We start from the raw sequence: 12517 nt of genomic DNA, 5'->3' as shown, positions 1-12517 counted from the left end.
CACCTTATGGTCCCTGCACAATATCCACTGCAATCTTTGCTTCTAATCCACTTATTATGGGCAAAGAAATTTATCTGTGATCTAGTAGCTCAATTATTGTTTGTTTTTTTTTGCCATGGAGTTCTGCCTCCCCCTTATACAATGGTAATAGCCCTTGAAACTCTCAGAAATATTAAATCATTAATGTTGCCTGCAGTGGTTAATATTTAACAATTTCTATACAAAATTACTGGAGTTGCATAACCACTGAGACTAACATAAGGAGTATAAAATTTGCAAGCTTCCAGACAACATTTTATTCAGTAGCTTTTATATTAAGTGTGTATTACTTTGCAGTAAGTAGAAGATCTAAAATAAAGTGAGGAATGATCTTTTGATTAGCACAGTGAAGTATGAGGTACAGTAGGAGATCTGTTTGGTGGAGGCTGTCCCAGACTTACTCAATGTGTAACTGCTTTTCCTACACTCTACCCATGTTTTCATTTCATTGCTTTTGGTCTGTACATCACAGTTGATACTGATTTGTTCCCCAGGAGTGTATTGATGTTCAGTTATATAATCAAAGAGGTTGCCTGTAATTAAGATATGCGTAATTTAATTCCTGCTGACTCCATTTTGGGCTGTGTTTTACCTGAATAGCCTTGCCGTGGATGTTTGTCCTCATGGCCACTGCTTTGGCCAAGATACCTCTGTGCTTTGGGCCCAGACAGCTGCTCTGAGTGTAGCAATTAGAAGCCCACACATAGCTGTTGTGTAACTTTCCCTCTGCAGTAAAACCATGTCCTGCCTCATTCAAGTTCACTTCAATCCTGTAGCCTTGCCTAGTACAATTGTACTTCATATTATGTAATTTATAGTCTTGATCCACGTTCATTAGAGTTGGCTCATGTTGGAAGTGCCACCTTCTGTGTTAATCTGTAGCCATGTGACTGCAGTAAGGATCTGATAGTTGGTTGTTTAACAAAGGAGCTGCCTATTTGTTGTGTGTGTGGTCATTTGTCACACTCCATTAGCAGTGAAATCAAGTCTGAGATGGCAGACTTAAAGCAACACCGTCCCAAGCTGTGAATGCAGTTGTATCCTGTCCAACCATACACAAGAAGCATCAGTTAGTGTAGACTCAGGTACACCAGATCCATGCACTGTTTTAATTTATCCTTCTCTTGTAGAAAGCTGTATTCCAACTCCAGGTGTCCTTCATTTTTAGATAAGCTGTGTCCACCGAGTAGGAGGGCTGCTACTTTTCAGTTTTATAATTTCTTTTTTGTGAAGTAAAGACTTGGTGTAGGCTTAAGTAGAATCAATATATGGGGTTTTTTGAGTACAACTAAAGGATGCATGCATTTGGGTCACCAGAATTCTAATTAGGTTTGAAGAACAGTCTGCAACATGTTCACTAGAATCTTAGGCGATGTTGCCCTCAGGGCAAAGTACTGACCTGACAGATCTCATCCCTGTTTTGTGTTTTTCACAATGAATTCACATTTGCTAACCCTAGAATAGTAATTCAGGTTAGTTTAGCCTGTGGGGAAAAAACAAACCATAGAAAAGACTGATACAGGATAAGCAAACATAGTCAGTATTATTTCAGATATTTCTGTTCATAGCTCAGTGTGATCTGGTCCAGAAATTTCTGTGTTCTAGTCAGTCCTTTAACTTGTTGCTAAAAACCCATACTGTAACAGTAAAGGGGATTTGATTGTGTTTAGTCTGAGGCTGAAGAATTAGGTTTGATAAAACACTTCTCACTGTGTAATGTGGTGACAGAATTCATGGTCTATTTTCTGGATAATAATGATGTTAGAACACAGCTGTTGCTGACTGATATTATTGTTTTAAAAATGTATCAGAAGTTATTTTCTGAAAAAAACCAAAATTGTATTTAAATGAGTCAAAGATTGCTGAAAACCAGTGAGTAAACATAAAAGGTTTCTACACCAAGAGTTTAGTTTTAAAACGGTATGAAATCAAAACTTCTGGATTTTGTGATAAATATTCCTTATCTTTTTTCATCAAAGAAACAGTTCTCAGAAACCATAGGCTTGACCTAGTGGATTTGAAGTTGTTTTACTGGCTTCACGAGAGCTGGGAGCGTGGACACTACAATTTTTCTGGTTTTTTTTTTTTTTTTTTTTTTTTTTTTTTTTGTGGTTTATTTGTTTTAGTTTTTGTAAGTTTGTTTGGTTTTGGTGGGGTTTTTGGTTTGGTTTTTTTTGGGGGGTTTTGGTGATTTTTGGGGGGGGTGTTTTGTTTTGGTTTTTTGTTTGTTTGTTTTTTGTTTTAAATAAAAATACCTGCATTGTGTGTAGCTTCTGACTTTTGGGCATCCCATGAACTATGAACTCTCCATGGCATCTCTCTGGGGTTTTTGGTCTCTAAATTGCTCGTATTTGACTTGTGTAGACTGGAAAGTATATCCCTAGCTATAGTTATGTGTGACTGCTTATTTCTGGTTGACAGTAGAAGACAACGCAGCTGGGTAAATAAGAATCATGTATTCTGTGACTTCTCTTGTTTCCTGAATCTTCCTGGCCTGGTAGAAAATGCAGAGCTCTGTTAAATGACATTTCATACTTCTTTGAAGTGCATGAAGATTAATCTTGTGGTGAACCTGTGAAATGACACGAGGAAGGGCTTGCCGTTTGCAAACCCAACCCCTGAATATGGAGCAGAGTGCAACCACTGACATGGAGAGTGAAACCCTAACATAGACTAATGTAATCCCTGCAGTTCTTTTCACCTTTTGTCCTCACCTTCTATATTGACTGTCTGAGGGTAGGACTTGAATGCTGAAGATTGCCTTTGAAAAATCTTAAGTATAGGCTCACAGCATAAAATATGAGTTTCTCTTCCTGACAGTCTCATTAGTTGCAAAAGTTCATATTAAGTGCCAAAGCACAGTTTCCAACATGAAATAATTACTTATGCTTTCAGTTGGAATGAAGTTTCTTAATTGAAGTGAACCTATCTGAGCAGAAAAAGGAACAGCCTTTAATTCACTGCATGCTAATAGGTAGCTTTTCAACTTGTGAAAAGAGAGTTTATATTCACATACATGGTGATTCTAATGATGATGGGAGTAAATTAACTATAAATACATGTGTATGATATTGTGATGTATACTGGTGTCATGATCAAGCCAATGGCAGTTGGTACCGTACATCGAAACTGAGTATTTTCATTTTGCTTTATAGAAAAAACGGAAACAGAGTACTCAAGATGAAGATACAATCAGTATCTGCAGCCTGGATACAAGCGTGAGTAATTTAATTTTCTTTTTTGCTCTCCCTCTCTACCCCCTAAAACTAAAATATGGCTGTTAGGAGTGCTCTGAAATAAGCCTGTTCCATCTTCTCAGCTGTGTTGCTTTCATACATAGCATGAATAACTTGTTCTGCTTGTTATGAAAAAAATATTTGTTATATTACTGCTCTCATTTTCTGTATTAAACCTTTAAAAGAAAAATGAAGTCATAATACAGTTTATTGTAAAGCGTTGAATCTCTTATTAGTAAATAACATGATAAAAGGGCTTTGTGAATGCAGGATTTAAATACAGAGCTTTTATACTGTTGAGTGGGTGTATGAGAAATTCCATTTCAGTTGTCAGTGGCGGTTAATGCAAGCTGTAAGAACCAAACTCTTTCTGTTGATTATGGTGGATGTTGAATCAAAGTATTAATGAGGGTACTTATGCAGTAAACGGCAATGCGTGTTGTTTTTCGTGTAAACTTGTGACATAAGGGTACACCTGAAGTTATTGTTTCAAATCCATGGAACTAAAATAGAGGTAGGAAATTTTGCCATTCCTTCTGTTCAGTGTTTTAATCAATATTTGCAGTGTTCTATTTACAGTCAGCTGTTGAATCAGTTTTTCTTTTCACTAGACCTCTCATGTAGTACAGACAGAAAAAGTAATGGAAAAAATAGAGAATAAACACTGCTTGTTTTAACAGTTTTATTTATTAGGAAGTGTCAAACCTAGCGCTGTGGTTTCTTTAATGATCAGATGTTCATTTTGGTTTGAAGTACACCTGTTCTTTGAAGCATTAATTACATTTAAGGGCTCACCTGCCTGGATGGCTGCAGACAAACGCAAGCTCTTGCAGGCACTTCAAGTGAGCTGGGTAGAATCCAGCACTATTCTGGAAATCATAATCCCACAGTAGCCTGACCTTGTCTGTGAGCTAATACTTTAATGTTAGTTAATCCCCTCAGACCTTACATTGGGCCCAACTTCAAAGGAATTGTTATTCCTTTAAAGGAGTTTTAAAGGAGTTCTTCAGAGAAAATTGGAAATTGTTGACTATTATTATTTTGGAAAAATTTGATTTTTTTTGATGCTTAGCTCTGATCTGGGATGGAAAATGCTGGGTTTAACTCTTTTCATGTTTCTGGAGAAAGCGTGTATTTTATTCTTCTATGATTAAGACAATTAGGTAAAATTCCCTTGTGTAGAATCTGTTATACTGCTGAAGAAATAATTGGGCTGAATATAGCTGCTCCTTTGGCTAATAGCTAAAGATTAAATGCTGCTTTAAGGGGACAGTTTCTGCTAATAGAAGAACTCCTGGAGGAGGGTGATCTAATGTGATCTTACCTCTGAGTTTACCCCATGGAAATATAGACAGAGCACTGAGCAAAGTGAGGTTTGTGGTTTGCTGATGAGCAATAGATAAAACAATTATAACAGCAACGTCCTTCATTTGCAGTTATTACATGCCACTTAAAATTAATAGAATATTGTTTTCTTAGTACTGCTTTTCTATGTAACCATTATTATTGGCAAGACAAACATGAATCGGAGAAGGGATAAAGTAATTCACTAAATGTTGATCTATAAGACTGACTAATAAAACCACTGAATTTGGATTTTCATTAAAAGATTTGTAAATGCCTACTTTTGAGGGCTCTTGTCAATAAAATGTATGAAGGGCTGTTAAGAAAACTATTCCCACTGTTATCAATGCAAACCTTCACTATTGAAATGCATGCTGGAGTCTGTATTAGTAAATAGGGGTGAGAAATGAATGGGTGAAGAAGTTTGAATCTTTCCTTACAGTGCTTCACAATCGCTTAGGTCAATAAGGTGGGGAATATCCCATGAGGATATAAAGGGTATGCATTGTATCTTGAAGAATGATCAGTTTATTTAAATTTATATAAATACTAGTTGGTTTATCTTTTTTGCTTGAGATAACTTCAAGGCTGTCACCCCTTTTTTCTGTTACCAGGAAGTGCTCTTTGATTTATGCTGTACAGACTATATTGTCTCTTGTGTCTTTGAAACTTGCTTTGCCCTGAATTCTTCTACATTGCAATACTGCAGGTTCCTGTTCAGCATGTGATACTGTGCCCTCACCACTGATAGGACTTGCTGTTAAGGCAAATTTGCCTCTGGCTGTGACAGGAGGCTTAAACTGTCATGGTATGACTGACTTGAAGAGGGTAGGTGCCTTTGGTTAAGGAAACGAGCCTGGCGGCGTGTGAATTCAGAACAACACCCTCAGGTTTTTTAACCTCAGGTGATTGTTCAAGTGTGCTCATCAAAACTTGGTGCTGTTGACATTAAAACAAGTTGGGCAGGAAGAGTTTACATTTTCTCATGGCTTGTGTTCCTACCCATTAGATTATCATCCCCCCAAGTAAAGGAGGACTATTACCTTTGTGAACCTCCTGGACATGGCAAATAAACTTTTGTTTTTCCTTTCACATCATATTTTTCTTATGATTAATGATAAAGACTGTGCTGAGGATGCAACTAGACTGAATACCAAGTGTCTCGTGTGATTAGATTATTGGAGGGTCTTCTAATTGCAATGTGGAATGTTGTAGCACAAAAGGGATGGCTGGAATCCAGCAGTCCATGGCTGAATACTTACCTGTAGAAGCATTTTGTTCTCTGTGTGTGCTTAGGTGCTATATGTATTGAGTAGAGATGTGTCATTTTGGGTTTTGATTTTAAGAAAACCGTTGCTGACATGGTAGGTAGTTCAAGATTTCTTTTACAAGGCAGAGTTGTCTGTCTTTTGTTCTCATGTTTGTGATGGCACATACCAAAAAGAAGGAAAATATCAGAAATAATCAATTCATACCTCACAGAAACCAGCTGTGGTGATGTTATGCAAGGTCACGTTTCCTTTCTCTGTTGTTCTCCACTCCTCAGGTACCCAGTAACTTATTCCCAAAAATGGAGAGGGGGCTGAAGAAAGGGATGAGAAGTGTCTAGAATAATTAAAAGTTTGGAACTGTTTCTGTCTAAAAACCAGTCAAATATACTGGAACTTATATGAACTGAAATCAAATATCCTGGGAAAAAATTGGCACTTGATTAGTTCCATGAGAAATGGTCTGTGTAAGGTTATTCCTTCTCTTGGGACTAAGGACACAAAATAAAGCCATTTGTAGGTTCCCACCAAAGCAAAAGCGATGCCATTTCACCTACCACACAGTGGCGCAATTCTGGCACAGGGTGTTGTGGATGCCAGGGCTTTTGAAGGCGTTGGAAAAACAAATAGGGTAAATCAATGGAAGAAAAACGCGTCAAGAGCTATTAGACTGAGTGAAGCCATCCATCTGAGGAAGCCCTTGAAGCTGCATATTTCTGAGTCTGGGAGAGCAAAGTACGTGTCTGTCACTAGGTGTTTACTGCTTCCCTGTGTGTCTGCTTCCCTGGACAACTTCCCAGGTGTCTGCTTCCCTGGACAACTTTTTTTCACCATTGCTGAGGAAATGGTGCTGGCCTGAGATCCATCCTTAGCCTGTCATGGCCATTCTCAGGAGACTTTGATTAGCCCAATGCAATACCTTCTTTTCTTCTAGGCGGTGACAGTTTTGTAATTACTTCATGAGGACTCTATGCTTAATTGGAGCCTTTGGATTATATCATGATGTAAATAATTAAATGTTCAGACTCCTTTGTCTAGTAACTCTCTTATGCCCTTGAAAAGATGTGCCAAATTGTTTATATGTATATCTTCAATGAATGCATTTATTTTCCAGGCCTAAGAATATGAAAATTTGAATGCATGTGTTCCCTACTATGAATTTAGATTTTCACTGGGATAATGGTAGATCATTCAATTTTTACAGATAATAAATATCTCAAGCTGTGTAATAAAATTGGTTATTTTTTAATAAATATTTTTTATTTTAAAATTGTATGTATTTAACAAATCGGTATTGCATGAGATGAATGACTCCTGGTCTGGTCAGTTCTCCAGCTCCCTGAGCTGCTGAGGTAAAAAGCTTGTGGTGCATTCACTCTGCATGGTTTCCCAGGCATCACCTTGGGGATGTGCCTGTTTTTTGTGCTTGGCAATGGAAAGATCTGGCCGTCTTTACTGTCTTAACTATTCCAGTTTGTGTAAATGTATCTGGAGGCCACCTTTGTCCAGGAGAGGGTGGGGGTGGCAAAGAAAGAGGGTTTTAACTATTTAATGACTGGATTGCTTCATATCTTGGAAAGCAACATCCATATGGATCTCCTGCCAATTACATCATCATGTGCCTACAATCCTTCTACAAAAATAGATTTAAAATTTTTGTCTATGACTGACCATTGCCAGACATACCTGTCTTTTCCAAGGGAATAAGTCATACTGACAGAATTTCCTTTCACAGGAAACACTGCTTGGAGCTTTGCTGACTCAGGACAAGGACTGGTAACCTAAGCATGTTAAATGATCTTTGTATTTGTTTAGTGATCTGGACTGGTGTTGATGCTTCAGGAGTTGATAAACTGGCTTATTAAACTGACTGGTTGGACTTGGCTCATTTTATTGCCAGCTTAAAGAAGTGGATTTGCAAATCTCCTCAATGTCAAATGGTTTGTGATAGCTTGTGACAGATGTGGCCAGCAGACTGTGAGGGCTGAGTGCATGAACGTACAAGGCCACGGCGGCCGGAAGTTCATTTCAAGGGAGATGTGTGTAATATCCGCCCTGGCTTTGTTCATGTTGGCCTCCACTGGGAGGCTTAACTCAGTCAATGGACTTCAGTCCGTCCAGTTAACTCAGCCAGTGGTGTTTCATGCTTGTGCTCTTAAAATGGTGATAGCTTCTCAATCTGCATATGCATGATTTACAGATGTTATGTAATTAACCTGGCTTACATAAACTTCAGATTTTATTGGTATCCCTTTAAAGGCTGGGGAATTGGGGCAGGTAAACTGAGACAGTTTTAAAGATCATAGAGGGCAAAGTACTTTTTTGTATTTAAAACATCCCCATGAGCTCTGCTCTGTATTCCTCCTGTGGCAGATATTCCCTCCTTAGTTAAATTCTGAGCAGCTTCTGGATTATATTTGTATGTGCTTTTGCTCTTTGTTGCTGCTGTGACTTTTGTTCTTTCCTCATAGCCCAGCTTTGAAATGTGGTTCTTCTTCGTTAGCAACCTTCTTGTGAGCCTGGTGGAGCACTGGAGGGTTGTGCTTCTTACTCAGGCACGGGCAGTTGGTTCTTATCTTTATTCCACAGCTATTAAATATAGTTAATACATCACACTGAGCAAAGTGGTGATTATCTGGATCACTGTTATCTGGAGATTATTGCACAGAGCACTCAGCAAGGTACTTAACAGCAATGCATTTTTAATTGCTATTACAAGAGGAATAACTGCATAGTTGAAAACTTGTAAAGGTGATGATGCAACGTGCATCATATGTCTGAACTCTAAAATCACAAGTTACTCAGGAGATATCCAGAACAAAAAGCTGGTAAAACCTAATACAAAACTTGGACTTTTCAGAATAAAATTGTACTTGAGTAAAATTCTATCCAGGAAAAGAATCAGGGCAGTGGTGTGCAATTCTCCTCTGCAATTGGTTGCATGCAAATCTGTTGTAAACTCATCGAAGTTGCTGTTGTTATATTGAGAAGGAACATACAACAAATGCCAGACGAACTAGACATGTAAAACAGTTTCATAAAGAAGGTAAAATTTCAGAAGAGCTATTTGTTTTTGTTATATAGAACAGTTATCATTATTGAAAATTAAGCTATGTCAAATAGTCACTTATTATTGAGTGAACTGGAAATGTCTTACTGTTCATCTGTCTACTTGCAAGTTAATAAAATTGTCCCAGTATAAAATACAAACAAAAAAGTACCCAGACTTAAGCTACATTTGCATTACACTAGCCACAGTTCATTAATTTTGATTGCTTTTAGTGCAAAGTGGTAATTTATTATGTATTTTATAGTCAATATAGCTGAAACATTATTTGACCTAATTAAACTTAATTATAAATTCAATTATATTTGATTGCTAAGGTATGGCAAGCTAGCTTTATAAGCTTAGATAGGATTACTTCCACATCAACTTACCAGAGTCAAGATAATTAAAATATATATTTTAATATTGTATCTGGGTCTTTTATTTCTATAAACGGTGGTCTGTTGCATGTTCATAGTATAAAAGGTCTTCAGCTTGCCCAGCAAGATGTATACAATCTGCTTGAATTATTCATGACCTTTGAATATTGCTGTGCAGCAGGGTGGTCAGTGCTCATCTGGATTCAGACTTCATTACACAGTGACTATTCTTAATCCATTATTAATCTCTCATATGATTGTCATAGACTACACCCTGTCTGCTGCTGGCATTATTGGAGTAATGTTCTGTATCTTGAGGCTCTGTTTTGTTATTCTCTTGCTATTTCTCATCAGATAAGGCCTGCAGGTGCTCTATTGGAAAAATGTGTAAATTGCTGGTCAGGCTGCATTTTCCCCCCTCTGCATTCTGGTATGATCTCAGAGTTCCTGTGTAGTCATACAGTTACTCTCTATTTATGTGAACAACTTCTCAGAATTTGGCTAATTGTTCCAGTAAATCTCATGGATTTTTTTGGTGCAGTCAGCAAATGCAAAGTGATGAACTTCAACATCTTCAGTGCAAATCTGCCCGTACAAATACGCCAAACCTTTGGAAACACACACCAAACGTTCCTAAAACATACTTGGGAACTGAGTAAGAAAATGTATCTCTTGTACGTCTATTCACCCCGTTTCTAGAAATCAAAGCTGGTCTATAGATACCTTAAATGATGTATGATTATTAAAACTAACTTTTTTCAAATGCTCAAACTATCGCAGTATCTTACTGTGACTTGCTGGCATCTATTTGTCTGCTCCTATTTAAATTCATGTGCAAGGTATTATTTGATACAACATCATCAATTTGTTGTATATGCTGTTTCCTTTGCTTTGAGATTCTTTATACAATTCTTGGCATTCTGCAGACTCTGAGGGGGGAGTAAATCCACAAAATGGTTTTGTTGGGGAACTTGTTGGGGAAATTTTGTTGGGGAACTTGTTGGTTCCTAGAAAATTATTTTTCTTCAGTATTTTTTTTCCTAATGAGGCATGCTCAGTGTTACTGTTCTGAAGCTGAAATATGTATAACTGTGGAGCAAGAAAAATGTGATAAAACCCAAATCTGATGGTTTTCAGGCACTGCAAAGCTATCCCTTATAGTTTTGCCATGGGGTTTAGTTGTTGATCAAATCTTAGATTATGATAAAGTCTTGGGAACTGTGGAAGAGTTCTGATTCAAATCTGGAAACAGGTTATATCAATTCTTAGATGGGGTCTGTTTTGGTGAGATGCTGATTTTTTCTTCCTTTGGCTGTAGTGACCAAAGAGAAGAAAAGGATCTAAGGTTTTGCCTCCAAATCAGAAAGGTTTCATCAAAAACATCCACTCAGTCTGTGGACTTAGCTCTCAACAGCAGCAAATTACCTCAGTGAGAAATATAGGAGATGAAAGATAAAGTTATCTTCAGAAATATTAAGCTTTTGTAATTAATATGATATTTGCATGTAACACTGTTTATCTTTCTGATTCAGTCAAAAGCAGTATACGTATGTTTGTGTTCTGTTTCAAAGAATTGCTTTGTATAGTAATAGCAGTGCAATTTATGATATTCTACCATAACAGAAAACTGGCAATTGAAGTTTGAATTCAGTTTAAATTACTTTTGGGTTACAGAGACAGGCTTGACGTTTGCTTCTTTTCCACATGGCATATGGGGAACATTTGTGAACTAAAATTAGCCAGATGTTATTGGCAGCTATGAAGTTGGGTATCTGTTAAGCAATGTGTGTGGTGGTTGGTTTGATTAAGACTTGCAGAGGAGATTTTCATAACGAAATTGAATCAAGTAATGAGTTATTGTAATTTGGTTTATTTAGAGGTCAAAATAAAACCCAATATTAGTTCTATAGAGATAAATATTGTATAATGCCATACATTTTCTAAAATTAAGTTTTATACATCATTATTGGTAACTGTATTTTATACTGAATTTATAACATGGCCTGTGCAGACATAATTTGTAAGAAAAATGAAGGAAGCAGGTAAGCAATGTGCTGTTTGTGGCTTGGAGCGAAGAGTTGACGTTTTTCAGGTTATATAAAACTTTTGACTGAAGCAGTCTACCTATATTTATCCTATGGAAGAGGGGAAGGATGACCCATTCACCCTCAAATGATATCCACTGGGAGTGTTTGACATAGTCCAGTGCTTACTGAAGTCTCGAGTGGGAGCCAAGTCAGGATTTCATTGAATTAGCATTGGCTGTATAGTTAAAGTCCATACGTTTCTGCAGTGCCAGCTGCATTTTGGCTGTGCCTCTAGAAGTGACCAACTGTAATGGAAATTAGGTTTGTACATAAATACACCAGGATGCCTCTGTACATCATAGCATTAGGACAGGCCTTGTGAGGGCATTGTCCCATCCATCTCCTGGTGGTTGAATTAAAGGATAATGAAATTATTCATTACAGATAGTTTTGCATGGTCCTTTTTAGAAGCCTCTACTACTCCTGCAGGCAATCCAGCCTAGAGCTTCTCTGTCTATTGTTAACAAGGTTTCCTAGTCACAAACCAGTTTAACGCACTGTCTTACACCACATGTGAGCATTTAGGTCAGTATAAAATCCCCTGAAGAGGTATGGGCAGGTGATCCTATACTGTACTTTTTACTGGACGAGATAGAATATCTCTAGTGATGAGATATTTGCATTTATTTGAACTTCTTCTTTTACATGACTACAAAAATTAGTGAGCAAAAAATTTTTAAAAATTACTGTAAACCTGCAAGGTTCATTCACGCATTTCTGCGTTTGCAGGATAAAATGAAAATCTGCTGCTACATTAGAGGATTTTTCATTTACTTCCTCTGTACTCTTTTCTGGCTTATCTGCTAAATCAGCCATTAGTTGGATTAAAAGGTCTATATTACAATTGATCTGTTAATTCTTAAGGCAATGTTTATAACCATCTAGCTGATATTTTTTACCGCTTTCCTCAAAGAAAGCAATACTGAAAGGATTTTACTTTGTCTTGGGAAATGTTCAGACTTTCATCTACTGTTTTTGTACATGTGCATGTGCTGGCATGTGAACAGGATGAGACTTGTAAAGGGACAAACTGTGAACTGGGCTTGTCATGAGAGCAAAAGCATTCTTTGAGAGTCTACACAAGGGTCTGTTATAGTATTTACTGATTAACCATTAA

At 37.3% G+C, this 12517-nt stretch overlaps 1 protein-coding gene across 1 annotated transcript in view; it reads left to right on the top strand.

The window, feature by feature from the left end:
- Positions 1 to 12517, top strand: part of ARHGEF3 (Rho guanine nucleotide exchange factor 3) — a 101502-nt gene that overhangs the window by 49371 nt on the left and 39614 nt on the right. The window contains 1 exon segment of the mRNA XM_066195090.1: positions 3195 to 3257. Within this exon segment, the coding sequence (XP_066051187.1) occupies positions 3195 to 3257 (63 nt within the window).

Source organism: Chamaea fasciata, unplaced genomic scaffold (assembly GCF_029207755.1).
Source record: "Chamaea fasciata isolate MVZ Bird 193981 ecotype frontalis unplaced genomic scaffold, bChaFas1.0.hap1 SCAF_13, whole genome shotgun sequence".
Classification (NCBI taxonomy): domain Eukaryota; kingdom Metazoa; phylum Chordata; class Aves; order Passeriformes; family Sylviidae; genus Chamaea; species Chamaea fasciata.
The sequence above is the reverse complement of the archived record's forward strand: the minus strand, read 5'-3'. Positions and strand labels throughout refer to the sequence as shown.